Below are 20,151 nucleotides of genomic sequence, written 5' to 3' on the forward strand. Positions count from 1 at the left end.
TAGTATATTAGAAGGTTAGTACAATGGACAAAGCAGAAAAGAAGGATAGAGAGTAACAGGACAGTGGTCAGAGAAGGCCTCAAGGAGATGATGACATTTGAGTCAGGTCTTGAAAGAGGTGAGGGCATACACCTTGAGACTGTCTGGCTAAAGGCAGTTTCTGGAAGATGGGCAGCAGAAGTCCTGAGGTGCAGCCTTGCCTGGGATGCATGAAGACCAGCCAAGAGGCCCACGGTGGGTTGGAATGAAAAAGGTGAAGAGTAACAGATGAGGGCCCAGGCCCAGATCACACAGGGGCTTTATCCCAAGGGGGATGGAGAGCACAGAGGGTTCTGAGCAGAGGAGAGACCTGATCTGACTCTGTGTTAAGATTGCTGATAGTTGTGGGACAATTACCTGTAGGGAGCTGGGGGCTAATAATGCTGGCGGCTTAGGCCAGGGTGTGGCACTTAGAGGGGGTGAGAAAAGGTCAGGCTCCAGACACGTGATGAAACGTTTTCATGGGCAACCGTCGCCTGCTATAATCTAGAACTATCGGGAGAAAATTCTCGTCAACAGCCACCTTTGAATTTCTCCCGTTCAGTAGCGCTCCCTTCAGTAGCGCTTGTCAGTTTAACCCTTTCTTGTTCTGAGTGGTGCTGCCATCTGTTGCTTGGTATATTTGGCAAAGCAGACTTGCATACTTCAATAACAAGGGCAAAAACGCCCGTATGCAAACTGTGATAAACAGAGCATCCGCCTCCTACGAAGGGCTATGCTTGAAAGGAGATTTCTCTCTCGGAACAGCCTTCCTCTTCGCTTCTGGGTAAACATCCTGAAGAACCCTCAGTTTGTCTTTGACATTAAGAAGACACCACACATAGACGGCTGTTTATCTGTGATTGCCCAGGCCTTCATGGACGCATTTTCTCTCACAGAGCAGCAACTCGGGAAGGTAAGGCCTGGTTTTAGTATCTTTACTTAACATGTCATCCTGTGAGTCTGAAGCATTCTTTCTTCTAAACAATTGGTCTGAACCACAGCAGCTAAAAACAAATAGTCCATGGTAGTCACTGAAGATCTGCTTCTCTTTAAAAGCTGTCCCATTTATTTTTAATCTAGTTTTTTTTTTTAATGAATACCAAAATAGACTATTATCCCCTTTCTACTGCAAAACTGTGCCTGTAAATACCTTTACCACAAATTATAAACTATAAACCCAAAGTAAAACTACAGAAATTTGCTTAGCTAAATTAATCCCATCTGAATACAGCTGATCCTTGAATAATGGAGGATTATGGGTGCCAACCCTCCATGTACTTGAAAATTACCTGTAACTTTTGGCTTCCCCAAGACTTCACTATTAATAGCCTACTGTGGACTGGAAGCCTTACTACTAATAGAAAGTCAAAGTAACATGTATTTTGTACATGTAATATGTGCTATATACTGTATTCTTAAATAAACTAGAGAAAAGAAAACATTCAGGAAATCGTAAGAGAAGACATATTTACAGTTCTGTACTATATTGAAAAAACTCCACGTAGAGTAAGAGCCAACCCACATAGTTCAACACCATGTTGTTCAAGGATCAGCTGTATACCTAAGAGTCTATTTGAATATAACAAATTGCTCATGGGTAAGAAAATCTTGCCTGAGATTTCTACCACCACCAGTTTGTCAATTCATAATCAAAACATCAATATTGTTTTTCCTACGGTTTTCTTTGCTGAGCAAAAGCCTCAGGAAAGCAAAGAAAGATAAAAATACAGAGCAAACTCTGAAAGGGATGTTTTGGTCTTATTCGAGTACTCCAAATGTATTAAACTGAGCAGTATCTGTACCTAATGGATTTCAGTGTCTCCTTGGTATATGGAATTTGAGAGAGTGCCTGGGGCGAAATGTGGTTGATGTTTCACAGGTGCCTCAGCTTCCTAGTCTGAATCTAAACTCACCCTCACCACTATTTCTGCAAAACACACCTGTCTTTACTTTTGTCTTCCTAGAATCGCCTGGTCTCTCAAGGTAAACTCCTTCCCATTATCTTCAACTCCTTCTTCTTCCTCCCTTCCCCTAATTGGTTACTGCCCACTGCCATCTCCAAAATGTCTTTTTTCTCATTCTTTGGCCCTATCCCTTCAGCCCCTCTCCACCCATATAACTGCCTCGGAACTGGTCTCCTTGCCTGTGCTGTCTTTTTGTTTTCACTGTGTCTCAGGTTATCTAAAGCTTAAATCTGCTCTTGTCTGTCTCCTGCTTAAAAAATTATAAATACTTCCCATTACCTGCCAGGTGAAATCTTCCCAGTACCACACGGCCCTTCCTAATTGGGCTTCAGGTCTCTTTTCTGGCCGCCTCATTTTCTTGCAAATTCCATATACCTTCTACTACAGCTTTACCTTTCCCAAACTTACCATGAACATGTTTTCGTATCCCTCTCCTGTCTCATAACCCCTCTCTTCTAGTAACACCCTACTTATTCATTCATTCCTTCAACAAACCTGACTTCTTAATGTGTACCAAAAACTATAGGAGCCTATGATCAGTCTAAATATACCTGCTTTGTGAACTTTCCAGCTCCATTTCCCATGCCCTTTCTTCATTTGACCAATGCAACAAAAACACACTGGAAGACACTAAAATGCTTAATTTACTCACAGTAAAAAATGGTTAACTGACTAGCTGAACTATACCTTATGTGGCTCTTGTGATTACTATGTTCTTGGTAGTTATTACTACCCTCATTTTATAGATGAGGAAATCAGAACATCAGTTCTGGGAGGCCACAAGTCTTGGTGATGATCCCTGATTTGTCCAGCTCCACAGCGCTTTTCTTTATACTCTGCTACTAATTTTACTGGTATCACAGTAAGCACTGTGTTAAGTTTGTCTTCCCAAGTAGATTAGAAGCTTCTTAAGGGCAGGTACTGGTCGTCTTTGACTCTTTACATTCAGTGCCTGCCACAGCGCCTAGCTAAATACATTTACTGAATGAATGATCACAGGATTTGTGGGTTTTACTTAAACTTGAAAAGTGCAAAAAAATCTCCGTAATATCTCAGTGTCGGCATCCTTCAAAATGATTCGGCCATTGATATGGCTATTCATGCCCTCAATACGTTTAAAAATGTACTGGGACATTAGCCCTATCATTAACTCAGCTATCTTCCCTCAATTTTTTATATTACAGCTATTACATAAAAACATTCAAACTGACAGGGAACTTTTGTGAAGTCAGACATCAGAGATGACCACGTACTTCCTTGAGAATGCTAGAAGATCTTTATAATCTAATAAAAGGGATAAGCAGAAAAATCCACCACCGCCAACTACTTAGCACTTTCATTGTTACATAAAGGGCTCAATCAGACCTACAATCAAGTCTTTTATAAATGCCAAAATTCACTGGTGGGTGAAGATGAGAGCAAATGTTTTAATTCAGGCTTTTTACAACCATTAGTAATGAACTATGACTGAAATAAGTTCCGTTGTTACAGTAACTCAAAATCATGCAAAAATAATAATTTTAGCTCTTTTATGAGAGGAAGGCAGAATATATTAGCATTTAATTCGCCTGAAAAGAACAGTGACTCACCAGAACTATCTGGATAGCAGTCAGTCATTCAATCAACAACACTGATGAAGGCCCACTGCATGAAAAAGCTTTGTTACTAGGAGGTCGTGATAGTGCGGGAGGTTCAGCTACATTGTTACTATTATAAATTCCCCATGGTGTTTTACTCTTGGCCATGGATGCTTGTTTTTGTTTTCGTAGGAAGCACCAACTAATAAACTTCTCTACGCCAAGGATATCCCAACCTACAAAGAGGAAGTAAAATCTTATTACAAAGCAATCAGGGATTTGCCTCCATTGTCATCTTCAGAAATGGAAGAATTCTTAACTCAGGAATCTAAGGTATTGCTAGAAGGTAGAAATGAGATAACATTTGTTACTTCTGTCTTGAAAAGTCATTTCAGAATCTCTCAACAAGGCTTTCTTTCTTTAAGAAACATGAAAATGAATTTAATGAAGAAGTGGCCTTGACAGAAATCTACAAATACATCGTAAAATATTTTGATGAGGTAAGATTTTAAATAACATTTCAAAAAATTGATATGAATCAGTCTCCAGGATTTGGTTGTAAAGCATTCTACCGGTCTCAGGACAGCTCTGGCGTCCCTAATGGCCAGAAAGGGAAGCCAGGGAGCCTGTCTGAGATGGGGGATCCTGGCACCAAGCCAGACCCTGAACGTGGCTGTCCCCTTACGGTTTTATCATGCTGCCCGCCTTTGGACCAGCCTGAATTTACATTTGAGTTCATGGGGTCTATAGCCACACTGACTCAATATAACTTTGATGAGTAAGTAGTGGTCCTATTAAATAGGGCCAGCTTACGCTTGATTGTAATCTGCTAAAATGAAAGCTAAGCTTGTTAAATTGCCTAGATTCTGTGTTCAACAGGTATATGAAAGTATAACATATTTCTAACTTAAGCAACTATTTCAATAAACCATTCTCCTTTATGATTAATTCTCCTTAATCTGGATTTTTTTCTTTGGGAATTCACACAGACACAGTCATCAGATGCGCTGTTTCCAAATATATGTTAATTCCCCCTTCCCTGATTCCCCCCCACTCAGTCATGCTGGGACAGGCTATCCATGTCACTGGTGAGAATAGCTCACCAATTCCATTTGCTACTTGAAGATCAAGTGAAGCGCTAAGGTAGGGTAGAGGCAATGAGTTCCTTAAACATGATAAGCATCCCTCTTTCCAGGGGCCAGGGGTTAGAAGGGAAGCACTGGGGAGGGGAGGAGGGGAGAGGAGGCACTACACTGCCCAGGAGGGGAGGGGAGGGGAGGGAAATATTCAACTCTGACCAGGATGCCCCTGCCTGCTGCATTTAAGAAGAAATACTTGCCTGCATGTTGGCTGCCCAGAATGCTTGCTGTGCTTGGAATGGCTATGACATAATGCATAAACCAGGGCCTTGGAAGTCTGGCCCCATATTTGTAAGCAAATAGTTGGTATTTCTTGCTAGCTTCTATTTTAAGCCAAAGTGTTGTTGATCCTGTGATAATGACTTAGCAAAACAACTTGCAAAGTGAGTATGTAAATGATCGAAGAAAATGTTGGCATCTGTTTCATACAGATTTTTACCACTCACGGCATCAGGAATGCAAAAAAAAAAAAAAAAAAAAAACCCAAAAAATCGAAATCTAATGCTAAAATCACAATATCTAAAATAACTGTTCTAATTGTCAACAGATTCTAAATAAACTAGAAAGAGAACGAGGGCTGGAAGAAGCTCAGAAACAACTCTTGCATGTAAAAGTCTTATTTGATGAAAAGAAGAAATGCAAGTGGATGTAAGCACTCTGGGGACTGGCTTAATCTGGCAAAATTCTTCAGACGACTTGGGAGCAAAATGGCTACTTGAGCTACTCTGTGTCGTTACTTTTTAAAGTTTGCACATAGGTTCCACTTTGAGCACTGTCTTTTAGAGACGGAGGCACATGCACAGCTTTTAGAAAGCATACCAACCTTGTGCCTGTGCATATACCGTAGGAACCTTTCTGTAAATAGAGTTGAAGTGGTTGTTGCAAACAGCCTCCTTGTTTACAGAGAATACAGGGCCAGTAAGCAAGTGTCAGTATTGTAACTACAGTCTCCACTTAAGCACAATGATATAAGTGGTTTTGTTTGAAAACTACAGTTATGTAGCACTTGTGACTACACTGCACCTCTGCAGAAAGGGGACACTGCCAATGATCGAAAGAAAATGTGAACTGAGTCATTTGGAAACAAGGTGGAGGTGTTAGGGCAACCTCGAGGATTTGCAGCATTGAAACTTTCCCCAGTAGTTCTTGGAAAAGCTGACCGCAGAATTTGGTAGTGTGTACACTTAGCATTCGTGAGCGTGTGTGTGTTTTTAAACCAAAAACTGACAGTGTTGCAACATTGTTGAAAGGGCTCGTGTTTTTCAGTGGTCATGGACTGCACTCCATCAGACTCACCTCCGTTTCACTAAGGAGCTCTAAAGCAAGGAGAGTGAGGAGGCTTTATTTAAATGCAACAGCATTTTACTTACTTTGTCCTGATGTATGTTCCCTTTTTTTTTTCATTTTTTCATACTAAATGTATTTGATAGTGGACATGTTGGCTATTGTAAAAAAAAAAAAACAAACATTATTTCTGTCTAAAAACTTGGATCAAAACTATCTGTAGAAGAGTAACTCACTCCCCTAATCCTACGTTTCTGTACTTAGTGTCTCCTTGCTTTAGATTTCTGGTGAACCCTGTGGTTATAAATACTTGTGTGTGATTTAAAAAAAAAAACAAAAAAAAAACATTTTACATTTCATGAAATTGCTGTTCACACTGGAGTATTATATATGAATATATATATATTTGAGGCCCAAGGCCTGAAAAATATTAGTATACAACTTGGTATCTTAGTCTTACTATGTACTTTTTGAAAGTATTCCTCGCAAGAGAAAGAATTCAAAATACTCATTTTACTCATGCCTTTCTTTTTAAAGAACTCCCTGTCCAGTTCTACCGTAGTCTTTTTATTGCTGATTTTTTATTCCTGAATTTTTGCTGCTCATGACCAATTTTAATACCACTGTGTTTTCCTATTAAAAGTAAAAAATGTGATTGGCAACTCTCAACTTTCCTTGTGGCACCTTTTACCCTTGGTGCTCCAAATCCCAGATTAAGGAAAGACATTTTTTCAAGTAGCAAATAAAACACTCATCATATAGTCCTTAAAATCATTTACCAACACTGTATGGGATATCAGGAGTTGAATGTGAATTTGTCTTTGAAAATGAAATTCTTGTTGCTCCTCAATATCTGGCAAAGAGTAAGAGGTGATACCTCAACAAACTGATCAAATAAGCAGTCACTGCCCTGATAGGTACCTTCCCAATCCCATCACTTTTGACCATTGTCGGTCCAATGGACACACCTCAAAAATACTACCAAATAGGTTACTTACAAGTATCAAGGTGAGAGGTCTGCTCCCCGCGTGAGGCTGCCTCAGTCTTGATGTGAAGGCGTTCGTAAGAGAATAACAGGAGGACAGTTGAGAGCCAAGGGTAGGAGAGTTGCCCAAAAGACTTCCCCTTCTTTAGGGTACAGAAATGCTATGAAAAGGATCAGCTACAGCTTTATCTACGTGTTTAGTAAATGCTACGTGAGGGTGTCCCTGTCCAGCTCTCTGGCACAAGAGTCCCGTGTGGAGCCTTACCTCCTCTTCCAGGGGCTATGCTGCTGGGAACTTTGGGCAAGTCGCTTACCTCTTTGTGCCTCAATTTCTGTATAATATTTCTAACCTACCTCACTGAGGTGGTGTGAAGATTCACTAACGTATGTAGCGTGTTTGTCAATCCTCCAGTGAAAAGCACGATCTAGACCACATCTTGGATCACATTAGCCAAATACAGTAAATGGCCAAATTAGATGTGTGCTGAAGACAATCAGTCACTGGGTCTACATTAAACAGCAACCAGAGAAACAAATGGCAAACAATTTCTATTTTCAAGTTTCTTTGCATATTTTTTTGGTGCAAACAATTCATTTATAAACTTTTTTTTCTAACACTAGTGTCTACAGCAGCATTTAAAAATTAATTCTGTTACCTTTTCCGTATTAGGGATTTAAAGTCTATTTCTTATTGTATACCTGATTGAAGCTGTACTTGGAGATGAATGTTTTAAATGTCTATATCCAAAAATAAACATTTTGATGTAAAGGTGGCCTGTTTCTGTTTTCCTTCAAATGTTCTAGTTATAATAGATTTTTTAAATTCTAAGTGGCCCCATGGAAATTACTTTTCAGCAACAAGGTGCCACTGCATCTGTGAATAAGCGGTTCTGTAATGCAGCAACGGACTCCAGTTTCTTTGACATGATATTAGGCACTGCTCCTCCACTATCTACCTGGCCCTTTGATCCTAAAGACTTCCAGATAATGAACATTCCACTTAGTTTGGAGGATTTGAGCTTTGCCTTGTTGATGTGAAGTTATTGCAGCAGACTTCCTTAAAAAGAGGTTAGGGATGCACAGAGATAAGACATTTGTAATAATTCGGTTAGATCCCAAACAGTAGGAGGCAACACTACCGCTAAGGGACCCCAGGGGGTTCAAGTTTTACAATGAATGGCCCTTGTTTTACACAACTAATTAAATCAGAGGATTTAATTATTTGTACTTTGTGGTTTTGAGTTAGAATAGAAAATAACATTGAGATTTTTCTACATTGCTAAATACCGAGTGTATGCTCAAAATTAAAAGACAATGTAGAAAAATATTTATTAAGTTCTTTAATTATATGCACACAGCTTTTAGAATGGTAGCATTATATATTTACACGTCTTAACGTGTTTTGTTTTTTTTTATTTTAAAAGTTATTTATTTTGAGAGAGAGAATCCCAAGCGGGCTCCACACTGTTACTACAGAGCCCAATGAAGAGCTCGAACTCACAAACAGTGAGATCACGACCTAAGCTGAAATCAAGAGTTGGACGCTTAACGGACAGAGCCACCAAGGCGTCCCGAAGTTTTGTTTTTTAATGCTGCCTTTAAACTTTTTTCTTTTTTTTCAAGAACGAGGTTTAGACCTCTTGTATACGGTAAACTGCAGAATGTTTACTGCCCGTTACTGTCAAGCATCTCAAAGTGGCAGAAGGAATCAAACATGGGCATATTCCAGGTAAAATGCCAAAAAAAAAAAAAAAAAAAAAAAAATTCAACAAGTGAAATTAATAAAATAATTTAACAACTTGATTCTCTAATTCTTTTTTTTTTCTTTTCTAACATTCTCAAAAGAGTTGTCAATAAATATTCTAAACATCTCTGAAGGGGTTTTAATGTTTCACTTATCCTGAGTATAATCCTAAAGTCCTGACACTGATGCAATGTATCATGTAGCTGGTACCTTTTCTTGAGGCACAAATGTTCTGGCAAACAGGAATACAGTATCTAAATGCCACATACGTTAAAACTTCAAGCTTTATTGAGTCACAGTGATTTCATCCCTTTTGATCTTTCTTCCATGAACATCATTCCCCAGGAGATCCAAGTTCCTCTAGTTGCTTCCTTTGGGTTGTTTCTAGTTCTTCTAGTCTTTTGCGAAGTAGAGAGAGTTCCCTTTGATGCTGTTCCTCCTTAAAAGCACCAAAAATGAAAAACAAACAAAACAAAACAAACAGAAAAATAGCTGGAAAAAGAACTGTTAGGCAACAGCCTCGGTGCCTCTTTTACTCAGGCCCTAGAAGATCTGGCAAGGAAAGGATAACCATTTCAGCAATCTAAGAACACAGCAGTATGGGCCAGACTACTAACTAGTCCTTGTTTCTCTCCCACCTCAGGCTCTAGCCTTAAGCAAAACACAAAGTCCGTTCTCCTATCTAGGTGTAAAACTCACCAGGGAGTAAATTAGAAGAATACCAATTCAGGGCCCAGGCATACTCACTTGCCTACTTTCTAACAAGGCTGGAGTTTAATAGCAATTCATTATAAATAAAGCACTTGGTCTGAGATTCAATTCAGTGACTAAAATCTTTGGTGCTTACAGTATTATAAAATATAATTACTTATTAACAGTTAATCTTTTGAAAACCATCCAATTTGATTCCTTCAGTATCTCAAGGACGTGATACAGTAGAACGAGCCCAGAATTTGGAATCAGATTTATATTTGATAGTCAACTCTGTCACTTATTACCTATGACCTTAGGTAAGTCACTTCCCCTCTGACTCAGCTTCCTTATCTATAAATTGGGAATCATAACACCCTTCCCTCAAAGTATTTTCCATTAGGATTAAATAAAATATGATATGGAAAATGCATAGTGTGGAGTATTAGTAAATGCTTAGTAGCAGTTGAGTGAGTCAAAGACCCATGGATTAAGTTTTTTCTTTTCACTTGCCCAGTAGATTTCACTTCTAGCAACATCACTAAAGGACAGAATAGATTCAAATCCACTTTGTTTCTCCCACTCATTTCCATGGTAAAGAAAGATATGAATGTTTAACTCTGAATTTAAACAGGTAAAAATTAACAGAAATCTTAGTGACTTTTTTTCTGTAACATAAATGCTCATACCTGCATATGAGGAGGAAACGACAAGTCCATGCCTGGAACCATGGCTGATGACTGAACACTAAAAGGATTGATGGATGCTGTTGGAGGTATGTTAGGAACCAAAATTAAACTTCGAAATTCATTATGTCTTCTCTGTATGTCCTTTAGTCTTTTTTGAAGCCTTGTATATTCTTCAAATGGAACATTTTGTCTTAAAAAAGAAAAAAAGTGTTTCTGTTCTTTAATACAGTTATACTGTATTGAAAAACAGGATGATTCACAGAATATAATTTTAAATTGGAAGAAAAGGACTTCAAAATTCTAAGACTTATCTGTATATAATACATACATAAAATTCTATTTATCTAGAAAAGTAAACAGAAACATGACATCTTAATCACATGTATAACTGTTGGCGTTGCAGGCTATCAATTCATTTTAAAGTTTTACTTGCCAATTAATCAAAGATTAAAAATCTTTTGATACTTTTACTTTCACTTGCACTCCACTCCCCCAACCCATGAATCCTGAAAGTGTGCCTTATTTTCCAGAAGGAATCAAATAGGAATAGAGAAAATACTACGTTGAATCTTATGACATTGCCGTTTTTATAGGTAAAATATGGTCAAATATATGAAATTTCATATTGTTCAACCTAATTTTTAAAAACGTTGCTAATGACAGAGATGAAGCTACCCAACTTTAGGGAAAACTATTTGGATAAAAAAGGTAACTTTTCAGGCCTTGACATATCATCACCTTTTTGGACATGAATTTTCTGACCATCAACCACACCAGTAATAAAATACAGTCTTCAAAACCACTCAAAAGTCTAGATGGTCTGTGCCATACTCACCCAATCTTGAATTGATAATATTTCAAAATTAATGGTTATAGAAGACGTAGCAAATTGAATTTTGTTTTAGAATGAATTTGGTGGCTTCTTACTTTGGAACACAGTATTATGAAATTGGCATGGACTCCACAGTCTATAAACTTCAGGTGTTCTAAAAAAATAACTGTTCCCATTTGGTAATAATTACACTCAAGAATGTCCAGTGCACATTATAAAACATCAACAGCCAATTTCCATTACAGAAAAGTCTGACACTTTCTAAATGCTGAAAGGCTACCACTAAAATTAGCTGAACTTGTAAAATTTTTATTTATTTATTTATTTATCTATTTATTTATTTATTTATTTTTAAAGTTTATTTACTTATTTTGGGAGAGAGACAGAGGGAGGAAGAGAGAGAATCCCAAGCACGTTATGCACTGTTGGTGCAGAGCCCAACACAGGGCTCAATCCCACAAACTGTGAGATCATGACCTGAGCCAAAACCAAGAGTCAGACACTTAACCGACTGAGCCACCCAGGCACCCCAAAAAGTTTTTATTAACTTCAAATAGGCCCTACAATGCCACTACTACTGAGTCAATAAGGTAAATTGTCTCTGCTCAAAAACGCTAATTATGCAGATTATTAGCTATGTTTGTAACGTAAATGAAAATCCAGAATCTAGGCTCAATATGTTTTCACACCAAGAAATCAAAAATCTTGATTCACAGTTCTAGCCACATTTGGGAACTATGCAATGTTGCAACTATCTTGTTTCAGTATTAAGAACTCACACCACTCCTGGCTACCAAAGCCAGTGACCTTTCCTATGAGTCCCAACCATAACAAAATGGCTGGCATGTGTTTTGGTTTGAAGGCATATTCAGCCAGAAAAAATAAATGAATGAATAACAAGGATAATGAACTAGGAATATAACAAAAAGTTTTAGAATTCTTTTAAATGTGGGGCGCCTGAGTGGCTCAGTCGGTTAAGCACCCGACTTCAGCTCAGGTCATGATCTCACGGCTTGTGGGTTCAAGCTCTGCATCAGGCTCTGTGCTGACAGCTCAGAACCCAGAGCCTGCTTCAGATTCTGTGTCCCTCTCTCGCTCTGCCCCTCCCCTACTTATTCTATGTCTGTCTCCTCTCTCTCTCTCTCTCAAGAATAAACATTAAAAAAGAAAAAGAATTCTTTTAAACATATATATTTTCTTTATTTAGAGAGAGAGAGAGAGAGAGAGAGAGAGAGAGAGAGAGAGAGAGAGTATGTGAGCAGGGTAAAGGCAAAGAGAGAGGGAGAGAGAATCCCAATTAGGCCCTGTGTGCTGTCAGCATGGAGCCCGATGAGAGGCTTGAACCCACGAACCATGAAATCATGACCTGAGCCAAAACCAAGAGGGTAACCCTCTTGCACTATTGGTGGGAATGCAAACTGGTACAGCTGCTCTAGAAAATAGTGTGGAGGTTCCTCAAAAGATTAAAAATAGCATTATCCTAACGACCCAGCAATAGCACTACTAAGAATTTATACAAAGGATAAAGGACTGCTGATTCATACGTGCACATGTACCCTAATGTTTATAGCAGCACTTTCAACAATAGCCAAATTACGGAAAGAGCTCAAATGTCCATCAACTGATGAATGGATAAAGAAGACATGGTATGTATATATAATGGAATACTACTCAGTGATGAAATATAATGAAATCTTGCCATTTGCAACAACCTGGATGGAACTGGAAGGTATTATGCTAAGTGTAATAAGTCAGTCAGAGAAAGACAGACATCCTATGTTTTCACTCATATGTGGAATTTTAGAAACTTAACAGAACACCATAGGGGAAGGGAAGGAAAAATAAGTTACAAAACAGAGAGGGAGGCAAACCATAAGAGTTTCTTAAATACAGAGAACAAACTGAGGGTTGATGGGGGTGGGGAGTTGAGGGGGGGGACCAAGGAAAATGGGAGATGGGCATTGAGGAGGGTACTTGTTAGGATGAGCACTGGGTGTTGTATGTAAGTGATGAATCATGGGAATCTACTCCCAAAGCCAAGACTACACTGTATACACACTGCATATTAGCTAACTTAATCATTAAAAAAAAAAAAAAAAAAAAAAAAAGCCCAACATTGTTACTCTAGGGAATTGCAAATAAAATGACAATTAGTTACATGTTCAAAAAAAACCAAAACAAAACAATAGTCGGATGCTTAACCAACTGAGCCACCTGGGCACCCCTAGACATATATTCTGAAAGAAAACTAAGTGCATTATACTCAGAATCAAAGCTCTATAAAATTAAAGTCAATACATGGGATATGTATTTATACAAACACAGTACCTATTTAACACCTGGTTTTCTGTTTCTAATTCTTCTCTCTTTGCCTCTAAGATTTCTACTTTCTCCTGCAGTCTCTTCAATTTGTTTTCATGAAGGGATTTTCTCTAGAAAAAAAGAAACAATATGAACAAGTACATTAATACAAAATCTCCTATTTGAACAAAATATGGAGAGAATGTTTTACTCGACAAGAAATTTTACTTAGAGATAAGTATTTTCAGTGAATACTAGAAGAAAAAAGATTAATAGATAGGATTCTCATTGAAAATTGCAAAGATAATAAGCTTCAGACGTACAAATATGAATGCCAAACCAGAAAATGGGTATCAATAACTAAACTGCTGCAAATAAAGTATCTAAAAAAGGAAGGAGTCAAATTTTACTAATGAGCTTGCCTGTCACCTGATAAGGAATCACAAGTTCTTTATTTTCCCCAAAGATATGTGTTTTTAAAAAGAACTAAAAATTAAAAAAAATTAAAAGCATGCTTACCATGGATAAATTGCTACCAAAGCAGCAAAAGATCAGAAAGCTTAGATTATGGATGCGTCTCAGTTTGAAAGTATGCCTTTTTAAATATTAAAAAGAAAAAAACAAACTTTACATAGGGAAAATTTTCTAATATGGAAAAATCAGTGTATAATGCAAAAGTAGTACATTAAAAAATTATTTTTCATTTTTGTCAAGAGGCTATTTTTTTTTTTTTTACAGAAAAATACATATAAATGTTGCAATTCACTTAGTAGCTATAGACCTTTCAGGTATGCACAGAATGTAAATATAGAGCAAAATGTGAAACCACAAAGCAAATGCTGATACTATTACCTCATAGGTCAAGAGCATGGCCATACCACAAGTGCCCCTACCCTTCCTCCTTTCAATCTCTATTCCCTTCTGTCCTCTGAAAAGGTAACCAATTTACTTCTAATGCTAATTTTGCCTATTTTTGAACTTCATCTGAACAGAATCATAATCTTTTTCAACTGTTTTACAAATGGCTTTTCTTTCACTCAGATTGTGAGATTTACTCATGTTATTGCTTACAGGAATAGTTCATTGCCACATGTTGTGTTGTACTTACGAATATCACATAGTTTAATATATCTCCCCAGTCTACCACTGAGGGCCATCTGAGTTATTTCCAGTTGAGAAATAATACTGCACTGGGCATTCTTTCTCATGCTTCCCATTGCTTGCCATCCTCCAGCACCCTAAAAGGTTGCCTCCTGCCTCCCACTTTCTACCCTGGCAAAGGAACTACTCTTCCGTCCTTAACATAAGTATATACTTATATGTTTACAGGTAGTTTAGGACTGTCTATCCACCAATCTACCCATATCAAAAAAAAAAAAAAAAAAGCAATCATACTATATACTCTTCTGTATATGGGTTTGTTTGTTCAATGTGTTGTCTAATTGACTAAGCCATTTTATTGTATGGCACAGTTATTTTCCATTGTTATGTTGTCATCCATATTATAAATATACAACTTATCCATTCTCTTTTGATGAAAATTAGAGTTGTTTTAATTTTAATTTAATCTGAATAAAGTTTCTATGAACATTCCTAAACATGTTTTTGGTGGATATATGTACTCATTTCTCTTAAGTATATACTCAGGAGTGAGTCACAGCTTTAGTAAATACTGCTAGTTGTTGTTGTTGTTTTTTAATTTTTTTAATGTTTATTTATTTTTGAGACAGAGACAGAGCATGAGCAGGGGAGGGTCTGAGAGAGAGAGGGAGACACAGAATCCAAAGCAGGCTCCAGGCTCCAAGCTGTCAGCACAGAGCCCATCACAGAGCTCGAACTCATGGACCGTGAGATCATGACCTGAGCCGAAGTCAGACACTTAACTGACTGAGCCACCCAGGTACCCCAATACTGCCAGTTTTCTAAAGTGGTTCTATTAATTACATGCCCACCAGCAATATATGATACAGCCACTATGGAAAATAGTAGGGTGATTCCTCAAAAAATTAAAAATAGAACTACCATAGGACCTAGCAACTTATACACAATGGAATATGATCAGTCATAAAAAAGAAAGAAATCTTGTTATCTGTGACAGTATGGATGGACCTTAAGGGCATAATGGCAAGCAAAGAAAGAAAAAATGCTGTATAACCTCACTTATCTGGAGAATCTCAACAAACACACAAGCAAATGAACAAGCTCAAAGACATAAAGAAGAACTTGAGGGGCACCTGTGTGGTTCAGTCAGTTGAGCGGCCAACTTCAGCTCAGGTCATGATCTCGCGGTCCATGAGTTCGAGCCCCGCGTCAGGCTCTGTGCTGACAGCTCAGAGCCTGGAACCTGCTTTGGATTCTGTGTAACCCCCTCTCTCTCTGCCCTTCCCCCACTCGTGCTCTGTCTCACTCTGTCTCTCAAAAATAAATAAATGTTAAAACAAATAAAAAAAGAAAAAAGAAAAACAAATTGGTGGTTGCCAAAGGCAGGACACAAGGGATGGACAAAATGGGTGAAGGAAGTCAGGAGATACAAACCTTTAGTTATAAAGTTCCAGGGATGTAATGTACAGCATGGTAACTATACTGTGTTGTGTATTTGGAAGTTACTAAAAGAGTAAATCTTAAAAGATCTCATCATGAGGGAAAAAAAAGGGTTTTTTTTAAACATGTATGGTGATGGATATTAACTGGACTCATTTATTGTGATCATTCCACAATAGATAAAAACATCAAATCATTATGTTGTCCAGCTGAAATTGACATGTATATGTCAATTATACTTCAAAAAAAAGGTTGTTAAACGTTGTAATAGCCTAAGAAGGCAAGCATAGCAAAATGATTCACATGAGTAAATTTAGTTATTATTCATAGAATTGCTAGAAATAATAGGATAACCAAAAAAAATAACTTACTTGACCTTTTTTCCAGCAGTTTTTAAATTGTACATATTAACAGTTTGATAGATTTGTATTTTTATTCATACACAATCATGTCATATGTGAATGACAATTTTACTTCCTCCTTTCCAATCTTTATAAATCTTTTATTTCTTTTCCTTGTCTTATTATACTAGCCAGCACCTCCAATAAAACATTAAAAAAAAAAATGGTGATAATGAACACACTTGCTTTGTTCCTGAACTTGGATGGGTGGAGGGAAGCATTAAATATTTAATCAATAAGTATGATGTTAGATGTAGGACTTTTATATGTACAAAAATCCCTTCTATTCCTATTTTAATGAGTTTATCATGAAAGGGTGTTAAATTTTGTCAAATTATTTTTATGTGTCTGTTAAGATCACAATAGTTTTTTTTGTTCCATTACAGTGTTGAGTTATACTAATCAATTTTGAATATTAAGCTACCTTACATTCCTAGAATAAACCTTACATTTCATGATATATTACAATTTTTATGTATCATGGGATTCAGTTTGCTAATATTTAAGATTTGTATATTTGTTTATGGTATCTCTTTTTTTATAATGGCTGTGTTGGGCTCTAACCTTATAAAACAAGTGGGGATGTTTTCCTTTCTTTTCTATTTTCTGGGAAAGTTTGTGTTAAGAATGGTAATATTTCTTCCTTTAGTATGTGGAAGAATTTATCAGTGAAGCCAAATGAGCCAGGCATTTTCCCTGCAGAGGTTTTAAATTAAGGATTCCATTTTCTTTCTTTCTTTCTTTTTTTTAATGTTTTATTTTATATTTGAGAGAGAGAGAGAGAGAGAGAGAGAACGAGAACATGAGCAGGGGAGGGGCATAGAGAGGGAGACACAGAATCTGAAGCAGGCTCCAGGCTCTGAGCTGTCAGCACAGAGGCCGATGCAGGACTTGAACTCATGAGCAGTGAGATCATGACCTGAGCCAAAGTTGGACGCTTAACCAACTGAGCCACCCAAGCGCCCCAAAGATTCCGTTTTCTTAACAGATACTGGACTATTCAGATTACCTAATTCTTCCTATATTGGTTTTGTTAAGATGTTCTTCAAAGAATTTGTTCACTTCATATAAACTGCACAAGTTATTTTTAAAATATTCTTGTTGTTTTACTATCTATAAGAGGGGGTGCCCTGCCTGGCTTAGTCAGTAGAGCATGCAACTCTTGATCTCAGGGTTGTAAATTTAAGCCCCACGTCGTTGAGTGTACAGATTACTTAAAAATACAATCTTAAAAAAAAAAAGAAAAAAATATAGTGATACCCCTTCTACATTCATCGTATTGTGCATCTGTGTTTACCTGCATACCTACCTATTTTGTGAGCAGTTAGGAAAAAATGAATCTAAGGCTTTATCAATTTTACCAATCTTTTTTTTTTAAATCAGCTCTTGGCATTTTTAATTTTCTCTATTATATATTTTGTTTCACTGATTTCTGGTAATACCTTGAAGATGATGATGATGTTCGCAATTAAATCTATCCACTAAGTTCATAATTCAATTATTGTGTATTAGTTGTAAACCTGCCATTTATTTAACAGTTTTGTTTTCTGGAGGAATTGTCAAGCTTTTTCTGTTGTTTTCTAAGCACATAACAACAAGGTAATTTTAAAGTCTGTATCTGATAATTCCATTTCCCAGATTCCCTATGGGGAGTCTGTTTACATTGGTTATTATTTCTCTTGATTTTTGATGTTATCTTATTTCCTCATGTAGCCGGAATGATGATGATTTATAAATAGTTGGAGCAGCTTTAGGTTTACAGAAAAATCTAACAGGAAGTATAGAGTTCCCACATATTCCCCCTTTCACAGTTTCCTCTACTATTAACATCTTACATGGGTGTGGTACATTTATTAAAATTAATGAGCCAATTTTGAAACATTATTATGAACTAAAGTCCACAGTTGACATTAAGTTTCACTCTTTGTGTTGTACAGTTCTACAGGTTTTTTTTTCCAAATGCATGATGTCATGTATCCACTATTATGATATTATACTGAATAGTTTCACAGCCCTACAAAACTTCCTGTTCTCTACCTATTCATCCCTACTCCCACAACCCCTGGCAACCACTGGCATTTTTTTCTGTCTCCATAGTTTTGCCTTTTCCAGAATGTCATATAGTATATAGAAATTATACAGTATATAGTCTTTTCAGACTGGTTTCCTTCATTTAGCAATATGTGCTTAAGATTCTGCCATGTCTTTGCATGGCTTGACAGCTCGTTTCTTTTTATCACTAAATAAAAATATCCATTGTATGGATGTAGCACAGTCTTTTTTTTTTAATCCATTCATCTACTGAAGAACATCTTGCTTACTTCCAACTTTCTGTGTTTTTGTGTGTGTGTGAACATAAGTTTTCGACTCATTTGAATAAATATCCAGGAGCATGATTACTAGATGGTATGGTTTGACTATGTCTACCTTTGTAAGAAACTACCAAAGTGTATTCCAAAATGGCTGTACCATGTTCCAATTCCACACAATGAAGAAGGGCTCCTATTTGTTCCATATCTTTGCAGGATTTGGTACAGTCAGTGTTTCAGATTTTAGCCATTCTACTAGGTATGTAGTGATATTTTTATTATTTATTATATTTTATTTATTTATGACTATTTTTAATTTTTTGCTATATATTTAAAAACTGTGGAAATAAAGTCCATAATGTTGTTTTCCCTTAAAGTAGATTTACATTTGTTTCTTGCAGGCAGCTACAAACACTAACAATTTGGGTAAATTTAATCTGATTATAAGGACTGACATTATCTAAAGCTACGCTTCCATACTTGCAAGGGCCAGGCTATTTTTTCATTCTTAGTCTAAACATAAATCCCTCCCCTTCAGTGTCCCAACCCAAAGCACTAGTATACTTGGACCTGAGATCCTCTCTCTGGCAGATTCTGAACTCCAATTTTTGTTCCCCAAGCTCTGTGAAGTTGTCAAAAGCTTTGCTTCACTTCTCAGCCTCTCAACTCCCTCTTCTAGAATCAGCAGTTTCCTCTAAGGAAAAAGCAACCTCACATGCCATGCTCAACTCTCTCAATTTCTCACCTCTCCAGGAGCTTGGCCTCCTCATTGTTCACTGCCTTCCATGGAGATATTTTTTTTTAAATACTTTGTCTGATTCTTCTAGTTTTCATATGGAGAGTTGACCCACATATTTCCTAGTTTGTCATTATCAAAAGCATATGCTCCTTTTAGGTATTTTAGTCCAATTAGTAGCATTTTTTTTTAAGTTTATTTATTTTGAGAGAGAGAGAGAGAGTAAAAGTGGGGGAGGGATGGGGAGAGAGAGAGAATCCCAAGCAGGTTCCACACTGACAGTGTGAACACAGAGCTTGAACTCAAGAACTGTGAGATAATGACCTGAGCCAAAATCAAGAGTCAGATGCTTAACTGACTGAGCCACCCAGGCACCCCAGTAGACATTTTACAGATGGAAATGCTTAGTATTTCATTACTGTATGATTGTATAAACTTGCAATCTTAAAATCTGGTTATTTTTCTCCATTTTTATTGTTCATTTAAACTGTAATACAAAATTTTTTATTTCATCACCAAATCTTAATCAAGTATATACACACACATACATATATACACACAAGGAGTGCACATTTAATTGGGCCCTATATTAACTATAGGTAATTCAAAATATAGGGACTTCTGAAGGGAATTCCAGTCAATAAGTACCAAATCATGAGAAAGGGCTTTGTAGAATGGATAAGAAATGAAATAGGGAGAATGTGTACTACTACAGGGATGTGGATTTGCCTGAAGGGTTCTCCAGCAAGGGACTGATAAGTAAAAGACATTGTTTTGAGAAGTCTGATACGGCATCAGTGTATGTGACAGACTCCAAAGTTTGCCTCTTACAAGGCACATCTGGAGATAAGCTTGAAGACAGGGTTCAGGACAATGCTGTCCTCATCCTCATCTCTGTAAAACAACCAACCATGTACTGAGCACTTTCAGTTGCCAGG

At 37.2% G+C, this 20,151-nt stretch overlaps 2 protein-coding genes across 5 annotated transcripts in view; one reads left to right on the top strand and one right to left on the bottom strand.

Moving 5' to 3' along the window:
• PLXNC1 (plexin C1) overlaps nt 1-5,948 on the top strand; it is a 147,619-nt gene extending 141,671 nt beyond the window's left edge. The window contains exons 28-31 of the mRNA XM_042992898.1: nt 787-934; nt 3,755-3,895; nt 3,988-4,062; nt 5,249-5,948. Of these exons, the coding sequence (XP_042848832.1) occupies nt 787-934; nt 3,755-3,895; nt 3,988-4,062; nt 5,249-5,353 (469 nt within the window). The 3' untranslated portion in view covers nt 5,354-5,948. The remainder of the gene's footprint in view (nt 1-786; nt 935-3,754; nt 3,896-3,987; nt 4,063-5,248) is intronic.
• Nucleotides 5,949-8,980: 3,032 nt separating this feature from the next.
• The window catches only part of CEP83 (centrosomal protein 83), a 120,357-nt gene continuing 109,186 nt past the window's right edge, over nt 8,981-20,151 (bottom strand). For all 4 annotated transcript variants that reach the window (XM_007085624.3, XM_042992900.1, XM_042992899.1 and 1 more), the window contains 3 exons: nt 13,254-13,357; nt 10,094-10,283; nt 8,981-9,153 (listed from right to left, as the gene is read on the bottom strand). In XM_007085624.3, the coding sequence (XP_007085686.2) occupies nt 9,049-9,153; nt 10,094-10,283; nt 13,254-13,357 (399 nt within the window). In that variant the 3' untranslated portion in view covers nt 8,981-9,048. The remainder of the gene's footprint in view (nt 9,154-10,093; nt 10,284-13,253; nt 13,358-20,151) is intronic.

The sequence above is a fragment of the Panthera tigris genome, chromosome B4 (assembly GCF_018350195.1).
Source record: "Panthera tigris isolate Pti1 chromosome B4, P.tigris_Pti1_mat1.1, whole genome shotgun sequence".
NCBI lineage: Eukaryota > Metazoa > Chordata > Mammalia > Carnivora > Felidae > Panthera > Panthera tigris.